Source organism: Bos grunniens, chromosome 27 (assembly GCF_055505025.1).
Source record: "Bos grunniens cultivar Pamir isolate PY7600 chromosome 27, Bosgru_T2T1.0, whole genome shotgun sequence".
NCBI classification, from domain to species: Eukaryota; Metazoa; Chordata; class Mammalia; order Artiodactyla; family Bovidae; genus Bos; species Bos grunniens.
The window spans coordinates 27,197,379-27,216,942 of NC_141191.1; the positions used below are offsets into that span (position 1 = coordinate 27,197,379).

General features: G+C 37.1%; 1 protein-coding gene across 2 annotated transcripts in view; it reads left to right on the forward strand.

The window, feature by feature from the left end:
* The window catches only part of TNKS (tankyrase), a 160,174-nt gene that overhangs the window by 33,019 nt on the left and 107,591 nt on the right, over positions 1 to 19,564 (forward strand). For both annotated transcript variants that reach the window (XM_086379630.1, XM_086379631.1), the window contains exon 3: positions 7,539 to 7,634. In XM_086379630.1, the coding sequence (XP_086235756.1) occupies positions 7,539 to 7,634 (96 nt within the window). The remainder of the gene's footprint in view (positions 1 to 7,538; positions 7,635 to 19,564) is intronic.

Consider the following 19,564-nt stretch of genomic DNA (forward strand, 5'->3'; position numbering starts at 1 on the left):
CAACTCCCAGAGTTCACTCAAACTCACGTCCATCGAGTCCGTGATGCCATCCAGCCATCTCATCCTCTGTCGTCCCCTTCTCCTCCTGCCCCCAGTCCCTCCCAGCATCAGAGTCTTTTCCAATGAGTCAACTCTTCACATGAGGTGGCCAAAGTACTGGAGTTTCAGCTTTAGCATCATTCCTTCCAATGAACACCCAGGGCTGATCTCCTTTAGAATGGACTGATTGGATCTCCTTGCAGTCGAAGGGACTCTCAGGAGTCTTCTCCAACACCACACTTCAAAAGCATCAATTCTTCGGCGCTCAGCGTTCTTCACAGTCCAACTCTCACATCCATACATGATCACAGGAAAAACCATAGCCTTGACTAGACGGACCTTTGTTAGCAAAGTAATGTCTCTGCTTTTCAATATGCTATCTAGGTTGGTCATAACTTTCCTTCCAAGGAATGTCTTTTAATTTCGTGGCTGCAGTCACCATCTGCAGTGATTTTGGAGCCCCAAAAAATAAAGTCTGACACTGTTTGCACTGTTTCCCCATCTATTTCCCATGAAGTGATGGGACCAGATGCCATGATCTTCGTTTTCTGAATGTTGAGCTTTAAGCCAACTTTTTCACTCTCCTCTTGCACTTTCATCAAGAGGCTTTTTAGTTTCTCTTCACTTTCTGCCATAAGGGTGGTGTCATCTGCATATCTGAGGTGATTGATATTTCTCCCTGCAATCTTGATTCCAGCTTGTTCTTCCAGCCCAGCGTTTCTCATGATGTACTCTGCATAGAAGTTAAGTAAGCAGGGTGACAATATACAGCCTTGACGTACTCCTTTTCCTATTTGGAACCAGTCTGTTGTTCCATGTCCAGTTCTAACTGTTGCTTCCTGACCTGCATATAGGTTTCTCAGTTATTCCTAATTTATATGTTTAATATTTTTTTCTGTATCATTGATTTTATCCTGTGTGAGCTTCTTGAACCTGTAAATTGCTGTCTTTTTTCTTTTTTAATGTCTTACTTGTTATGGGAAACTCTTAGGCATTCTTTCTTCAAATATGTATGTGTTTCTTTTTCTTTTAAGACTGATTACAACTTATTAGACATTCTCACTCCATCCTTTGCCCATGATAATTTCTCCTTGTAGCATTCTTAGAAGTATCTATGGATATATTTTCGAAGTCAGTAAATTTCTCTTCAGGTGTTTGTAATCTGTTGTTAGACCCCTCTTTGAGCTTTTAAAAAAATCAACTTTATTGAATTCTAACATAAATTAGTTTGATATAATGAAATAAAATGCATCCATTTTAAGTATGTATATTGATGAGTTTTGCTAAATGTATAGGCCCATGTAATCACTACTGTAATTTTGTAGAACATTTTTATCACTCTAAATTTAAAGTTCTCTGGTATCTATTTGCAGTCAGTTTTCTCTTCCCCCTCTACCATCCCTAGAGAACAATTGATCTGTTTTCTGTCACAGTAGATTAGCTTTCTAGTCTAGAAATAGGTTCTTTGCTGTATGGCTTCTTTTGCTAAGCATGTTTTAGAGATTTCATCCCTCCAGTGTGTTGTTGTTGCTTAGTCCCTAAGTCATATCCAACTCTTTGTGACCCCATGGACAGTAGCACTCCAGGCTTCCCTGTCCTTCACCATCTCCCGGAGTTTGCTCAAACTCATATCCAATGAGTCGGTGATGGCATCCAACCATCTCATCCCCTGTTGCCCTTTACTCCTCCTGTCCTCATTCTTTTCCACCATTAGGGTCTTTTCCAGTGAGTTGGCTTTTCCCATGTGGCCAAAGTTTTGGAGCTTCAGCATCAGTCCTTCCAGTGAATATTCAGGGTTGATTTCCTTTAGGATTGGCTGCTTTGATCTCCTTACTGTCCAAGGAACTCTCAAGAGTCCTCTAGCACCACAGTTCAAAAGCATCAGTTCTTTGGCACTTAGTCTTCTTTATGGTCCAACTCTCACATCTGTACATGACTACTGGAAAAACCATAGCTTTGACTATATAGACCTTTGTTGGCAAAGTGTAAGTCAATAGTTTATTTATTTTAATTGCTAAGTAGAGTTTTTTTGTATAGGTATGTTAAAATTTGCTTATCCTTTCACCTGTTGATGAATATTGAGATGTTTTTCATTTTTTTGCTGTTCTAAATAAACACGCAGTATTCACGTGCAAGTCTTTTGTATGGCCATATTTCTTTTCCTTTTGGGTAGATATCTAAAAGTAGGATGTTAGCATGTAACAGTCGTGCATATTTACCTTTGTAAGTAATTGCCAAATTGATTTCCAAGTAGTTACGTACCACTCTATATGCCCACCAGCAGTGTATGAGAGTTCCAATTTAGTATATTCTCACTAATACTTAATACCGTTAATAATAAAAGATGGATTACTGCCCATCTTTTACATTTGCATTTTTCTTTTGAATGATGATGTATAGAGCATCTTTTCACATACTAGCAGTTTGTGTATCTTTTTGTCTTATGCATTGGAGATTACAGCTCGTTAAAATTTGTTTCCGTAGTATTTTGCTTTAAAATTTAAAAATTTTTATTTGCTGAAAAATCTAATAAACTTAATGCTTTGTATGATTTAATTTTAGAAACTCAGTCAAATGAGTGTCTCTGTGCTCTTAAGAAAGTCAGATGATAATTGAAATACTTATAAAACATTTCAACATAAACATAGCTTCTTTTAAAATTAAATATCTGTTCATTGTGAAGAATAGTTTTAGATCCTTAATGTAGCTCTAAAATTCACGTAACAAGGAATTTGCCATGGTTTAATAGGTGAATTTCTGCCATTAAAAGTGAAAACTATACAAAATGGTTTTTCATAATTTACATAAAAGCCTTGCTGCATTTTTAGCTTGGAAAATTCACATTGCTTCTATTTCTTCCATCTTCTTAAATCAGTTATTAATGCCTGTACTTAAATATAATTTACCATTATAGCATTTCATTTTTTTCTTAGGAATGTGATGAGACTTTTTTTGCACATATATAAAAATATTTCTTTTTGTTTGGAAGAATTAAAATCGTGTGAATACTTAAATTTAATAGTTTTGAGGAATTAAATGAGTCCATTTCTGTCTCTGCTTTATTGGTCACCAGCTGAAGGCATGCTCTCTGAATCTGGTTTTTTACTACAGGTGAACATTTGTCCCAGAAATAGGAAAATCACATGTCCTTATTGCCATAGCTCTTTTGAGAATGTCATTTTGAATATTGGGATAAACTCCCTGTTATTATGTATGCTAGCTTCTATATTTTCTCTACTGTTCTAATTTCCAAAGGAGATAAATGAATTTGAGATGTATAGCCTAGTCATTTGGGATTTGAGGTTTGATAATGCCCTAATTGGTTAAAGATATTGTAAAGAGATTTTGAATGTCTCCAGTAGTCTCAGATTTACATACTGAATATCATTCAGATCTTGGTTTTCTGTTTTTCCTTCAACCTTATTTTGTGTACTGATTCTGTATTTGGGGGACTTTCTTCAGACATATGTGCTACTTTTGAAGAAGAATCTATTACAAAATGAATTTCTTATTGTATTATTTGTCTGTAGTCATATTTTATTATTCCTTTTGGTAGCACAGAACTTTGAAAGCAAATTTTGAAGCCTTTAGCATTGAGAGTCCTACTTGTCACCACTTCAAGTACAGACTGACATTCTTGAAAGGCATGGTTGTTATCTTTGACCTATGTATGTGCTGTTCTTCTGGTATTAGAAAATAGTGCCACACAAATCTTTGTGGAGAATAATGTGAAACAGAAATTTGACTTGAGCAACTGCTCGAGAAATCGACTTTTTTGTATGTACCCTACAACTTTCATTGATCTATAGTCTCAACTTTTAGTTTTGTTTTTGTTAGATAGTGTTAGGATAAATAAATCTTTCTTTTTTCTTTGACTTAAAGGAAAGGAGGAAAAAGGTCTATTTGAGGCAATTCTTTTTTAAGATTTTAGATATTAATGCTTAGACTGTAAATCTAAAAGCATCATCAGGGATTTGATACCATTCTGAACAAAGAAAGTTAGTCCCTCGTTAGTGTCCAACCCCATGGACTGTAACCCCCCAGGATCCTCTGTCCATAGAATTCTCCAGGCAAGAATACTGGCGTGGGTAGCTATTCCCTTCTTCTGGGAATCTTCCCTAACCTAGGGATCGAACCTGAGTCTTCTGCATTGCAGGTGGATTCTTTATCGTCTGAGCCACCAGGGAAGCCGAGACCATTCTCGATACCTAGAAATCATCTATGGTGGCTCAGACAGTAAAGAATCCGTCTGCAATGCGGGAGACCTGGGTTCGATCCCTGGGTTGGGAAGATCCCCTGGAGGAGGGCATGGCAACCCACTCCAGTATTCTTGCCTGGAGAATCCCCATGGACAGAGGAGCCATGGTGGGGTTGCATGGGGTCCATCAGGTCATAAAACATCAGACACGACTGAGTGACTAAGGACAGCACAGTCCAACTCCTTCACTTTGTAGACCTGGTAATTGTCTAAGTTGTGCTCCTCAAGCTGTGGTTAGGGACGTTTTTTTCCTTCCTCAATGAATGGCAGGCCAATAATTTTGTAAACTACAATAAAGACAAAGTACTGGAAAAAGTAATTTTTACATGACATGCACAGTTTTAAATGCTTCTTACTTTTTGTGGTTATCTCAGTGTCGATTACAGAGAATTCTGGAACTAGAACGGTCCATAGACCGCACTTGGTCTATCCCTGCCCACACTTTATCTGTTACTGCCCAAGGTCAAGGTTGGCAAACTATGACTACGGGCCATGCTTACCCCTTGTTTTTGATATGTCCTTTAAGCTAAGAATTGTTTTTATATTTTAAGTGCTTTCTTAAGCACATTTTGATATATGGCAAAACCAGTGCAATATTGTAAAGTTAAAAAATAAAATAAAAAAATTCACCATAATAGTAAATTTTCTTATACATGAAAATTATACAAAATTCAAAATTTAATGAAGTTTTATTGGAACAGAGCCACACACATCCTGTAAGTATTGTCTGTGACTGCTTTTCCTCTTTAATGATGGAGTTGAGGCAAGGCAAGACAGTAAAGAAGGCAAGACGGTTGGGACAGAGACCATATGATCTATAAAGCCTAATATATTTTCTCTCTGGGCCTTTACAGAAAAAGTTAAAATCTGAAGGTTTGGCTCTAGGACACAGCATAGAATTAATAGTTAGTGCTAGAGTTGAGAGTACAAATAAATTTTAAAATGTGTTTTAAACATTATTATTAGCTGATATGTATTATCAGTCGCTGTGCTTAGTACTTTTGCTGCCATTTCTGTTCTCATTTAATCTCCTCAGTGCTGTCCTTTTCTAAAAACTTAGGTAAGTTTAGATCTTTTCCAGTCCAGTTATAGATACCTTTATTGCTCCTAAAGCTCTTAACTCTGCTCTATGGTGAGTTTTTTTACCCATATCTGATCAATTTAAATGGTTTGATATTTGAATTTTGTTATCAGCATCTGGCTTGGAAAATCCAGCTTCTTCCCTGTTGCTACATAACTCTGCAGTGATATTTCTGTGTGTTCAAGTCCAGTGAATGAAATGCATATGACTCAAAAATGTTAAGAAAACAGATATTTCTAGTGAAAAGATTAATCCTTTAAAAGTGAGCCAAAACAAAACAAAACTGCAGCTGAACTGTAAGGGCAGATTTCTGTTGCAGATAGCAAAGATACAACAGCTACAGTTGAGGCTTTAGGTGACTTTTGGAGGATCAGTAACGCTTTCAGTGTTTTGCCTCTGCCACTCATTAAACTGCAGAGTCAAAGCTCCCATCATATTATCGTCAAGGCTTGTTAAACTAACATATTTCTTTACTTCTTGTTTAAAGCAGGTTCTTAAGTTCTCAAAGTATGCAATTGAAAAAATAAAACTGAGCTTTTCATGGTAGCTGTTATTTCTTTGTTTTCCTACCCTTTGCATGTGATCACTCAAGTAAAGATAGAGCAATAACTGTCATCTTTACATTTGATACGTGAGCCTGCTTCATGATGTAGACCCTTTACAAGCCAAATCTTCATGTTGGGATTTCTTCTTGGAATAAAAAATTACATAATATCAGCGAAAGCTTATTCATTATATGAGGAAAGAATAAAACTGCAGTTTGATATTATGGTACTTGCTATTTTGTGCTGCTTAACTCTTGTCACTTTATAAACATATGGAAATGAATTAGTTCATTGCTTACAATCAAGAATGAAATATTATAGACAGTCTTGACAAAATCTCACTGCATCTTTTCAAGCCATGGCTAGTTGTTATTACCCCAAATCTCAAGGTACCCAGGGTTCAGTGCAAGAGATGCTGGTGTACATTGTCCTAGCAGCTGCCTCCCAAGTCTAGATGAGGCTCTTCCTTTGTACCTTATAATAAAGCCGTCGACTAAGTAGCTTGTGCATTAAAGGGAGAGGAAAAGCCTTATAAACAGCAGGATTTATTACTTAGTAATTTTTGAGGATTGCGTTCCCAATATTCCAAAAGATTGTATGTACTTTAGCATAAGACTGTTAATGAATGAAAATCTGGGACACATAAACAGTCATTATATAATGTCTTTAACCATTTATTTGAATTGAATATTTTCTGCTTTGTTTTAAATTTATCCTATAGAATATTGGTAAATGGAAACAACTCCTGTTCTCTCTAGGCATACACAAAATCTTGTGTTAAATTTGAACTGTTAGAATAACTTCTGATTGAACATCCCTATACACACACATACCAGATGTATTTGAAATCTTTTGAATTAATAATTAAAGTGTTCTTTCTCTTGGAAGCCTACACTTCTCAAAATTCTCTGTAGCTACTTTTTATCCATAATAGCATGTGTAACATTCATGCCTCAGCATATATTATAGTGATCGAATTTCTGATTCTGAAAATTTTTGATGGCCAGGATTACTGTGGAAGGCAGTTGTTTTCTGCAGCTTGGCTGCAGGGAACCCGAGTTGCATGCATTACTGTGTCTGGTAAACTTCTGGAAGCCAGCCAGTGTGTTCTGGTGAGTTTCCACATATGTAAGCAGTGAGCACTAAAAGGCTTACCCAGTATTATAACCGTTCTGAGGCGAGGAAGCGGTGGGAAGTTCAGCAGTGAAGCAGCAGCAGCAACAAGCAGCCACAGTGGTAGGAAAGACAGGGCAGGCTCACCGTGAGCGGATTTCCCAGTGCGAGGCAGCGAGCACACAGCTCCCCATCCTGCTGCCCGAAGGAGGCAAACCCAAACTGTCTGTGGCAAGATTTCTCTAGTTTCATGTTTATGATGTTCAGTCACGTGATAATACTGTACCACAAGTTGCCAACTTCCCTGTACTCTAGAGAGGAGCCTTTGCTGCAGTGCTTTTTTTCCTCCTTTCTTGCTTTTTCTTCCTTTGCTTTTTTTTCTTGAAAGAGAAAAAAAATCGTGCAATGTATGTTTATGCCTACACCATGCCGAGGCGACACTTACCAGTAAATAATCTTTGTATCCCCGAGGTAAGATACTGTTTCTGCTTTCCCTGCACAGTGCTGCTGCAGCACGGAGCTGATCCAAACATTCGGAACACCGATGGGAAGTCAGCCCTGGACCTGGCAGATCCTTCAGCCAAAGCCGTCCTTACAGGTAAGGAGACAGAGCTGCCCAGTTATCCTATCTACGAGCTATTAGATCTATCAGCTTGCTTGTATAAAACCTTTATGCTTTGAATTTTATTTTATTTTTTCCTACTCATAAAGGCTCAAGAAATATATCCCATTACCTCTACTTTATTATTGATTTGTTATATTAATTGTTAACCTTAATTGCTATACTGTCACAGCAGAAGCAATAGGATTGCTTATTCTGCTTAGAATGTCTGAGAATTACAGCATGAAATGAAAACGTAATTATTCATATTTTAGACTTTCTTTTTTATGGTTTAGACCCTCGTTTCCTGTACTTCATCTTCTCAGTTAAACCTTGTGAAGACCTTCACTATGGAGCAAGCAAGGGCATTTGTGTTACTTTATAAAAGTAGTTTTGATCAGAAAGACAACCTGCTGCCTCATTGCTTAGGTCAATAATTAAATAAAATATGGTGCTGCTCCTCCCTTGCCACTCTATTTCTATTTTTTATCGTTATCTTCTCCCCATGATAACTAAGTAAGTACTTTTTAACTGAGGCCATGCATTGCCTTTTTACTTCAGATAATAAAAATTTGGGCTTAAGTATTGGTTTTATTAAGGCAGATGTCAAGAACAGCAAAGAAGGAATGCTGGAATAGAAAAGCTCTCAATAACAATATAGGAAATAATGCTATAAGTGATGTGATATTGAGCAACCATTTTCATTGATCTTCATTCGCAAAATGCTGCGTTGGGTCTATTTTTGTTTTTATTCTTAGCATCTGAGTTCTGCTGGCTTTGCCTTTTACTTAACTGACCTTTGTAATTTGGAGCCTCTTAGTCACTGCAGTGCTAACAGTATTGTTTTAGGGTACGTGAAAGTAAATGCCTTTTAGCTTCCTTTTAAATTTGTCCAAGCTTGAGAAAAATAAATCTTGTATTCACTTTTAAATTTAGAGTCCATTTTTAACAAAGCCCTTGACATGAATGAAAAGTATATACAGAAAGGTTTAAAATTATGTGGACTTTTGCTTAATTACTCTACATAGAAAGACAACTTCCCTCAGTGTTAAAATTAATATAATCTCTGCTAAATCTGAGTTATCTGATTTATCTAAATTAATAAAAGGTTAGGTGATTCATTTGCTGAATCAAGATAACATACACTAGAGGGATGAAGCTATTTTAAACCAGAGTAGATAAGGAAAAATTTAAATGTAATTATGAAGTTTTAAATAATGAAATGAAAGTCCCTAGCCTCCGGTCTGCTGTTTAGGTTCCACAGCCTTTCAGTTTTTCCATTTAACAAAGCCCTGGGCAACAGTTGCAGCCTTGAAGTGGTCTCTGACCAAAGGAGAAATACGATTCACAGCAAGAGAGGGATGTTGTAAAAGCTGACCAAGACTGTCCGTGCCTCTGTGTCCTCCTTCTGACCTTTGCTTCTCTCCAGCCCTCAGCACCTGCCTTGTGCATGTGCTGGATTTGTTCATTTGTTCATTTACTGCAGCACTGCTTAGAGCCACTTCCACTTTTTTTAAAAGACAAAGTTTGACTATGTTATTAAAAAGAAGAAACAATCTTCTAATTGGAAATGAATTTCATGGGAGATTATATTGCCTGTTGTTAGTTTGGGAAAGAAATTTGGCAGAATAACTCATAGACCCCAAAGATTTCCTTGGAGGGCCAATACTGTGTCTGTTAAACTTCACTTGAAAAGCATCTAGCCTGTATTTTGCTTAGTAGGAAAGTATTAAATTCTTCTTGGTCATAATACTGAGCTCATTAATTGTTTTTTTCAAGAATATGCTCTCTTGGAAATGATATACAACTTTTCAGGTATGATTTATAAGAAAAACATTCTAGTGGAAAATGTTTGTGGAAAATATAAGCTAATGATATTTACACATTGGTGTTATATAATGCAATGAAATATATTCTAAAATATGTTTCTGCCCATGCAGGTTCTCTTCTAAGCAGTTCTTTCTGATGGAATTATGGTGGAAGTAATATTTCCAAAGTTAAATTTAAAAGATTGAGCACTGATAAAAAGATAATCTTTTGAAAGGAAAGCCTTAATTTAGAGTTGTTATTGATTATTCTGGATGATGTGTCATTATTTTTATGCCAGATATAGTTGTAGTACCATTACTTACCTTGAGGGTGAAGTTTCTGTTCTTAATTTTTTTCCTCTTTGGGAATTTAATTGCCAAAGATGACTTTCCAGTTTTTTTTATGTTACTGTTTTTGTGCATTAGCCAAAATTGTATATAGGTATATGTATAATCTTTAAAAGAAGTTAGCAAAGTGAAATCCTTTTACTGAATATTTTAAATATGTAAATATTTTAAGTATGTAAATGACTAATACCCTCTTCTGTATAAAGAATGCCTGGGTTTTTACAGAGCTGTATAAAACAACAACATACTTCTTGTTTTACAGCTAAGGGACCCCAGCATATAGCCATCTGCTTTGGATAGTCATTTAGGCATTTTTAAGAGAATAACTAATTGGAAAAGCTCATTAAACTCTTTGTTGAATTATTATGTTAAGTGACTGATATGCTTAGAAGAGATCTTGAGGGTTTTTTGTTTTTGGTTTATAAGTCTGAAGTTCTGGGCAGTCAACTGAAGGACTTGGATATGGTTTTGTATTTTTGTTTGTTTTTTAGGAAACAAGGATAGGAAAAGTTTAAAGAAGCCTGTGTAAATTTCACTGAGGAACAGTTTTGGTGTGTTAAGATGATGAATTTTTAAAAACTTATTTATTTTGACCTTTGTTCCTAGGTATATAAATATATTCATTTAGAAATTGGGGGAAATAGGAAAAGTACAAAAAAGAAAAAAATTGCTCATTATTCTGCCACCTAGAGAGAACATTTTGGTATATTTTATTTATAACCTTTTTTTCTGAGCACACACACCCCACATTCTTCTTTCTCTTTAATCAAATCAGCCTTATACATTATATATTGCTTAATAATCTTTTTAAAAAAATGAGTTATATGAATATCCCCAGAAGGTGCTAAGTATTATTCCGCAACATGAATTTATAAAGACTTCATGGTATCCTCCTATGGATACATTTTAGTTTTTTGAGCTAATCCTCTAGTGTTTACCATTTAGGTAAGTTGTTTTCATCCTCTATTCTTTCTTATGAATTTAGAGTTATTTTATCAATTCCATTGGCATTATCTTCTTTACCATTCAGTTTTAGCATCCACACACGTTTCTATTTCTGAATGAAATAGAGAATTTGGTGAATGAGGGACTTCCTTTTTGAAGGACTGCACTGTATGTGGTATTATTTTGAGAGAGCTACATGTAAATTGAAGGTGGGTGACAAAGGGAGTATTCATTGAAGAGGATAAAGATGTAGGAGTGTTGGTTAATCATGTAAAGGGGATTCTGTGGGGCAGAGTGGGAAGTTGGATCATAACAAGAAGTGACAGCAGATTGAGGCTGAGAGTTTGGAAAAGGCTAGATGGCCAAAGGAGAGTTATGGCTGGCAGAAGCAAGGATGATGGGGATATAACAGTGAGTTTAGGTGATCATGTTTTTGCCAAGGTAATTTGTCCCAGAAGTTTCCTAGTAGATTTAGGGGTAGGGGAATAAGGAAGAGGGATATATTTGCACCAGGGTGTCTCAAGAATAAACTTTAATCTGGATTCATTGCACTTCTGAGGAAATTCTAATCTGTGATTGATGGGCTGGCTTTTGGCTCCCTTTTTAGCTGTGGTTCAGTCTAAAGGCAACATTGAGGAGTCTTAATGTTTAGCTTGCTGAGCCTGGTGTGCTAAATCAACAAAATTTATCTGGAATCCTATCTCTTTTTTGTGTTGTTGTTATTCTACTCAACTGCTTCCTCCTGCTTTTCAGATAAAATGAAAACCTTCAGCATGATCAGTGAATACTTACAGTGATCTGAATCCTGATTGCTAGGTTTTAGTTAAGCAAAAATTTAGGATTCCTTTCTTTCTCTCACATTTCAAAACCAACCTGTCAGTAGTTCAGGTCTACATACTTTCAAATCCCCAAGCCAACCATTTCTTACCAGCTTCACTACCCTAGCCTTAGTACATGCTTTTTGTCGTCTTTCTTTCCTGACAGCAGTAGCTTCGTAATGGGTTTCTGCCTTCACTATAGCTGGAGTGAGTTTTGTAAAGCATAAATCAGTACTGTGATTAGAAAATTCATTAATATGTTCTCATTACCACTGAATAAAATCTAGACTCTAACCATAGCCTTCCATGGTCTGACCCCTGCCTTGCACATCTCTGATCTTATCTTCTGTGTTCTCCCTTGAGCCCTCTGCTTCAGCTACAGCAGGATGCTTGCTGTTGCTCAAACAGATGAAGCCCATTTTGGTGTCTGGACCAACGCATGCTTTTTACTAAAACTGGAACACTGGCCCAGAGCGTCACATGGGTCATCAGTCAAGTCTCCGCTCAGATGTTTACTCCTCAGGGAAGGCTTCTTGTCCTCAGTCCTGTTAGCTTACTTTAGCTCCCTTATGGATTTATTACTGTATTTTCTTTACAGTGTCTGAAATTGCATTAGTTTGTTGTCATTATGTTTTTGCCCCAGTAGAATGAAAGCGTCACAAGAATTTGGGCTTTTGTCTGTTTTGCTCACTCCATTGTGCCCAGGACTTGGATGAGTACGTGAAACTGTTGAATAAACAAGTACATCTAGGGTCTGATTATTAAATTTTCTGCTTCTTAAAAATTATTTTGAATTGCTAATAGTCATGTACACCTCTTAAAACATAATGCATTAAAGTTTTTCCTGTTTTTTTAATCAGTATATACCTGGTGAGTAAGATACTTATTGAACATTTTATTAACAGAATTCTTGGATAGCTCCTTTGATTGAGAATATTTCAATTCTGGAAAGACCAGAGTTCCTGCAGCTGTCACATCAGGATTCCAGGTGTCAAGCCAGGGCCTCATTTTAACTCTTCTTTGCCCGTTGTTCTGTTAATTGACTCTTTTGCACATCACCCATACTATGGTGTAGCCTATTGCCTTTCGTGTGTGTACATTTTTACTATGTCTCCCATGATTGAAGACAAGATTTACCAGATTAATATTGCCTGCAAGATTTATCATTGTATTATTATAAAAAGTTAATTATTTAGATAATTAATAAAAATAATAAATTAATGATAAATTGATTTATCCAACATTATAAATGTTCTTAAGTCTTTGCTCTCTAAGCAGTAGGCTTGAATTCAGCATTCATTTGAAATATTAAGACAACAATATTTAGAATCTATAAGGAAAGATATAATAATCAAAATGTTTGAGCTATTCATAGTTAAGAGGCAACTCAAGTAATGTAAGTGTGTAAGCCGTATATGAGTTATAGGCCGTTAGGACATAAATATGAATATCCCAGGTGGCTCAATAGTAAAGAATCTGCCTGCCAGTGCAGGAGACGTAGGAGACTCAGGTTCAATCCTTGGGTCTGGAAGATCCTTTGGAGAAGGAGATGGCAACCCACTCTAGTATTCTTGCTTGGGAACTCTATGGACAGAGGAGCCTAGCAGGCTACAGTCCATGGGGTTGCAAGAGTCAGACACGACTTGGTGACGAAACAACACAACAACAGACATAAATACATGGAGTGGAAGAGAATAGAAACTTTGTGTTTGGATAACCCGGAATTCTAGTATCTCACTCTCTTCCTATCAGCCTTTTGTGTAATTAATGCCAGCAGGCCTGCATCACTAAAACCAGCATGATCTTTCAGCTCATCAAAAATCACCTGTTTATGAGGCATAATAACTTGTTAGTGTGTACTCTGAGAGCAACTGTCATTTTCCACAGTAAACTGTAGCAACCTTATAGTGTTTTCACTGCATTTTGTATTAATACCTCAACTACAACCAAATTGCTATTTTAAGTGGTTCTTTTAAAAAATTCTTATAATAATTACTGTTAACATTTGCTTTCTTAAATAGCACATGGGACATTAGAATTCATTAATACTTTAGTATTATAAGGGTTAATAACTGTGTTCTTTGCCATTTTTATTGAACTTTTATTTTGACAATATTGTAAATTCGTATGCAATTGTACAGGGAAGTCCCCTGTACCCTCTGCATTGCTTTCACCTAGTGAAACAGTAGTGTCTAGCGAAACTGTGGTATGGTATCACAGCACTGCTGCACTCAAGGTACAAAACATTTCCATCACCAAAGATGTTCTTCTGTAGTTTTCCCTACTTGTAATGCCTTTATCTGTTTTGGTGTTAGGGTAATGCTGGCTTCATAGAGTGAATTAGGAAGTGTTCTATACTTTGGCCACCTGATGTGAAAAGCCAACTCATTGGAGAAGACCCTGATGCTGGGAAAGATTGAGGGCAAGAGAAGAAGGGGGTGACAGAGGATGAAATAGTTGGATGGCATTATTGACTCTATGGAAAGGAGTTTGAGCAAATTCCGGGAGACAGTGGAGGGCAGGGAAGTCTGGCGTACTGCAGTCCATGGGGTTGCAAAGAGTCGACGTGACTGAATGATTGAGCAACAACAACTATCTGCTTTTATTTTCTGGATGACATTGTTTTCTGAAAGAGATTTTTTTTGTTTTTTTTTTTTAAATAAATGTTTGGTTGAATTCACCAGTGAAACCATCTGGGCTTGGTACTTTCTCTTTTGGAAGAGTACTATTAATTCTTTATCTCTAATTGGTACAGTGGTAACTATGTTATGCATTTTTTCCTGGTGTGAGTTCAGTAGCTTCTGCCTTTCAAGGAATTTCATCTAAGCTTTCAGATTTCTGTGTATAGAGTTAGTTGTAGTTTTCCTTTGTTAGACAGTTTTTAAATGTCTTTAAGATACATAGTGTTATCCTGTGTTTCATTCCTGTTAATATTTGTGCTTTCTCTTTTTGTTTTCTAATTCTCTGTTGAATTTCTTACAACACTGCTTCTGTTTTATGGGGTTTTTTGTTTGGTGACAAGGCATGTGGGCTCTTAGCCTTACCCACCAGGGATTGAACCTACAGCCACTGAGTTGGAAGGCAGAGTCTTAACCACTGGGCCCCAGGGAAGTCCCTGTTTTTTCTGTGTTATTAATGTTGCTTAGAAGTTTGTTTTTTGACCTTTTTCAAAGGAGCTAGTCATTTTTTCATTGATTTTCTTTCTCTTTTCCGTTATATAGATTTCTGTTCTCATATTTATTATTTCCTTGTGCTTACTTTGAGCTTATTTCACTGTTTTTCTAGGTTCTTGAGGTGTTTAGAAAACTGATTTGTGATTTTTCATCTTTTCTAATGTGCCATAAATGTCCCTTTTAAGTACTGCTACTGTGACTGTGTCCCACAAATTTTGTATTTTCATTTTCATTCAGTTCAATGTGTTAGTTTTTAATTCTCTAAGACTTTCTCTTTAGCCCACAGATATTTAGTAGATGTATGTTGGTCAGAACCTTAAGTGTTTAGAGATATTTTATTATCTTTTTAATACACCTTCTAGTTTGATTCCATTGTGATTGGACAACACTTGTTATGTTTTCAGTTCTTCTCATTAAAAAATTTTTGTTTTATGGCCTAGAATGTGGTCTATTTTGGTATATGTTCAATGGGCATGTAAAAAAAAATGTGTTCTGGTTGTTGTTGGATGAAGTATTCTATATGTGTCTGTTCCATCCTGTTGGTTGATGATGATGTTGAGTTCTACTCTATCCTTACTGATTTTTTTCCTCACGTGGCCTTGATTGGCATCATAGGAAGAAAGGAGCAGTGACTTCATTACTATTGGGCTGTAGTGAAAATCTGTGGAAGTCTATTGTCTCCACCAACATTGTGGTGAGGAGGGGCTAATTATTACCTGGAAAAGATGAAATCTTGATTCCTAATGAGCTTGCAAATTTAGGCTCATCCCAAGGGCTTTGCTTCATGAGTAGGGGTAGAGCGACAGGTTTTCTGTGTTTTTTTGAGGTGTGATTTTTTATTTGCTTATTTATTTTGGGGATTTTTTTTTTTATAGTATTTGACTGGAAGAGGCAGTTATTGTCTAAAGGTTTACTCTCATGTTAGATTATACTTGTCTTGGTCCTTTGGCTTGAGAGAACAGACTTTTGTTTGTCTGGACCTATTGGTGTTTTCTGAGTTGCTAGCTTCTTCAGTTCTTAAAGTCTGTATCAGTTCAGTCACTCAGTCATGTCCGACTCTTTGTGACCCTGTGGACTGCAGCACACCAGGCCTCCCTGTCCATCACCAACTCCCAGAGCTTGCTCAAATTCATGTCCATTGAGTCAGTGATGCCATCCAACCATCTCATCCGCTGTTGTCCCCTTCCCCTCCTGCCTTCAGTCTTTCCCAGCATCAGGGTCTTTTCCAGTGAGTCAGCTTTTCACATCAGGTGACCAAAGTATTGGAGCTTCACCTTCAACATCAGTCCTTCCAATGAATATTCAGGACTGATTTCCTTTAGGATTGACTTGTTTGATCTCCTTGCTGTCTAAGAGACTCTCAAGATTCCTCTCCAATACCACAGTTCAAAAGCATTGATTCTTCAGCCCTCAGCTTGCTTATGTCCAACTCTCACATCCATACATGACTACTGGCGAAAACATAGCTTTTGCTAGATGGACCTTTGTTGGTAAAGTAAGGTGTCTGCTTTTTAATATGCTCTCTAGGTTGGTCATAGTTTTTCTTCCAAGGAGCAAGTGTCTTTTAATTTAATGACTGCAGTCTCCATCTGCAGTGTTTTTGGAGCCCAAGAAAATAAAGTCTCTCACAATTTCCATTGTTTCCCCATCTATTTGCCATGAAGTGATGGGACCAGATGCCATGATCTTCATTTTTTGAATGTTGAGTTTTAAGCCAGCTTTTTCTCTCTCCTCTTTCACTTTTACCAAGAGGTTCTTTAGTTCTTCTTCCCTTTCTGCCATAAGGGTGGTGTCATCTGCATATCTCAAGCTGTGCCTCTTCCAGCCCGGCATTTCACATGATTTCAGTATACAGCCTTGATGTACTACTTTCCCAATTTTGAACCAGTTTGTTGTTCCATGTCTGTTTCTAACTGTTGCTTCTTAATCTACACACATATTTCTTAGGAGGCAGGTCAGATGGTCTGGTATTCCCATCTCTTTAAGAATTTTCCAGTTTGTTGTGATCCACATAGTCAAAGGCTTTGGCCTAGTCAATAAAACAGAAATAGATGTTTTTCTGGAAATCTTTTGCTTTTCCTGTGATCCAACGGATGCTGGCAATTTGATCTCTGGTTCTTCTGCCTTTTGTAAATCCAGCTCGAACATCTTGAAGTTCTCAGTTCATGTACTGTTGAAGCCTACCTTGGAGAATTTTGAGCATTATTTTGCTAGCTTGTGAGATGAGTGCAATTGTGTGGTAGTTTGAACATTCTTTGGCCTTCCTTTCTTTGGGCAAGTTTTCCAAACTTGTTTTCCACTGTCGAGTTTTCCAAAGGCATTTTCACAGCATCCTCTTTTAGGATTTGAAATAGCATAGCTGGAATTCAATCACCGCCACTAGCTTTGTTCGTAGTGGTGCTTCTTAAGGCCCACTTGACTTCACATTTCAGGATGTCTGGCTCTAGGTGAGTGATCACACCCCCATGGTTATCTGGGTCATTAAGGTCTTTTTTGTATAGTTCTTCTGTGTATTCTTGCCACCTTTTCTTAGTATCTTCTGCTTCTGTTAGGTCCATACTGTTTCTATCCTTTATTGTGCTCCTTTTATCATGAAATTTTCCTTTGGTATCTCTAATTTTCTTGAAGAGATCTTTAGTCTTTCCCATTCTGTTGTTTTCCTCTCTTTCTTCTCACTGATCACAAAGGAAGGCTTTCTTATCTCTCCTTGCTATTCTTTGGAACTCTGCATTCAGATGGATATATCTTTTCTTTTCTCCTTTGCCTTTCGTGTCCCTTCTCAGCTATTTGTAAGGCCTCCTCAGACAACCATTTTGCCTTTTTGCATATTTGTGAAGTCTAGATATATGGGACAAAAAGGACTTGGGAACTCACCACCATGTCTTTCCTTGGGTTCCAAGGTCCTTAACCAGTATGCCTTCATCATTGAGAGTCTTCTCATGTATATTTTATATATGATGTCCAGGTTTTTAAAGGTGTACTTAGTGGGGAAAGTATGAAAAGTACATGTACTCCATTTTCCTAGAAGTAGAAGCCTTGAAACTATTTTTGATTGGTTCTTATTGTATTTGCAATTAGTCTATTCTCATACATATACTCTGAATATTTAAGCATTGAGTGTAACTGCATGAACAATAGGGACAGTTTGGATGGCATGCTTATTTTTCTAAGCTATCTGCTGATCAGAAACCTAAATTTAAGCAACTGTGAGTTATGAGGGGTATGATTGGACTCTCAGTTCCAGTCACATAGTCCTGCAGAGAACATAACTGTGTAGTATGTTTGCTTTTTTAGCTGAATCAAAAGGAAAATTACGAGTTTACAATTAAAATAATTGTGACCAGAAATAACAGTTATCAACAGCTTGCTGCTTTATCTATCAGTTGGTAACTGGTAGACAAGCCCATCTTCCATGGTCTTCTTTCTGTGCTGTTCATTATTTCCGTTTATTTTGACTCAGCCCTAAGGTTGGAATAGCCCAGCAGCCAGTATTTTCCTAGTTGGTCTAATGTAGGAGAATTATTTTTCTGAAACTTTAAACAGTCATTGAACACATGGCGTGAGGTTTTATTATTTAAAAAAATGAGGTGTCCCTGAGTGGAATAAAGGGAGTAATTGGTAATTATTTCAGATCAAAGAAGCTCCATAATTAAAGTAAGTTAGTGTTGGAGAGTTTCCTGGTAGAATTTTTGTAGAAAACCATCTTTTCCTGCTGTACTCCAGCTTTGTCAGTGTGCCTGCCTAACGTTACTCATTCATAAGGCTGAGGAAACTGGAGCAGGATATGATGATGCAAAAAATATAAGTTGACCTAAAACAAACACCTCCCCTTTGAACATATACCCGCTTTTATGCCTGATATTTTCTAACAGAGTTTGCCTTACACCTACATTTTCACACCTTCCAGCATACTGTATAAGCAGATGTCAAGAAGGAACATGTGCTAGCTGGTAAGAAGAGGCGAACGAGTTGTGTATACCCTTTTACTTAGGGAGCAGTTTAGCCAAGTTTGGACTGGGAGGGTGTTGACGACCTAGGAGACAAGGCTTTTCTTAACCCTTTCCCCTCTTTACAGAGGAAAAGGCATCACGAGCTGCAGGTTCATGGCCATGCTGTAAGACTACGGCATTCCACCAGGCCCTCAGTCAAGAATGGGGTAAAAAGAGCAATTTCAAACAAACCCTGAATTCCTTCCATTAAGCTGTTTTGCAGTAATGTGATATAGTAACTATGAAACTATTTTAGGTGTACTGTAAGATTGAGCCAGTGTGTTAGAAGTAAATGAGTTAGGAGTTCTTTAGGGAAAAAAATGATTGATTTCAGGACTAGACTGGGGAAGGTATTACGAACCTGGAATATTTTAATGTGCTGGCAAGTAAAGAAGTGCTCAAAAACTAATGCAAGCAGGTCTGAAGGACACAGGGGCATGTCAAAAGGACGTCTTGAAGGGGCTCCCACTGAGCAAATCTAGGACAATTTGACCATCAAAATAAGTGAGAGTAAAGGATTATAACCCATTAGATAACATAGGAAGAGCTGTGTTCATCCAGTGATCATAAATGTGTAGAGAGAGTTCCTCTCACTGCTCAAATGCTCATTGATAAATGTGGATTGAACTGTTGGAACTGGAAAATCCCCATTTGCAGCCACGGGTAGCAGACTGGCTGGGACAAGAATCCTTAGTGGATGCTAAATTTCAAGGACCAGATTTGATGAAGAGCAGGATATTTGTGTGGTTCTGAGCATGACTGCCAATAGATTGATTATTACTTGGGGGGAAACAGTAACTATACAGTAGAGAAATCTGACAGTACACTTGTTGAGGAAGCAAAATT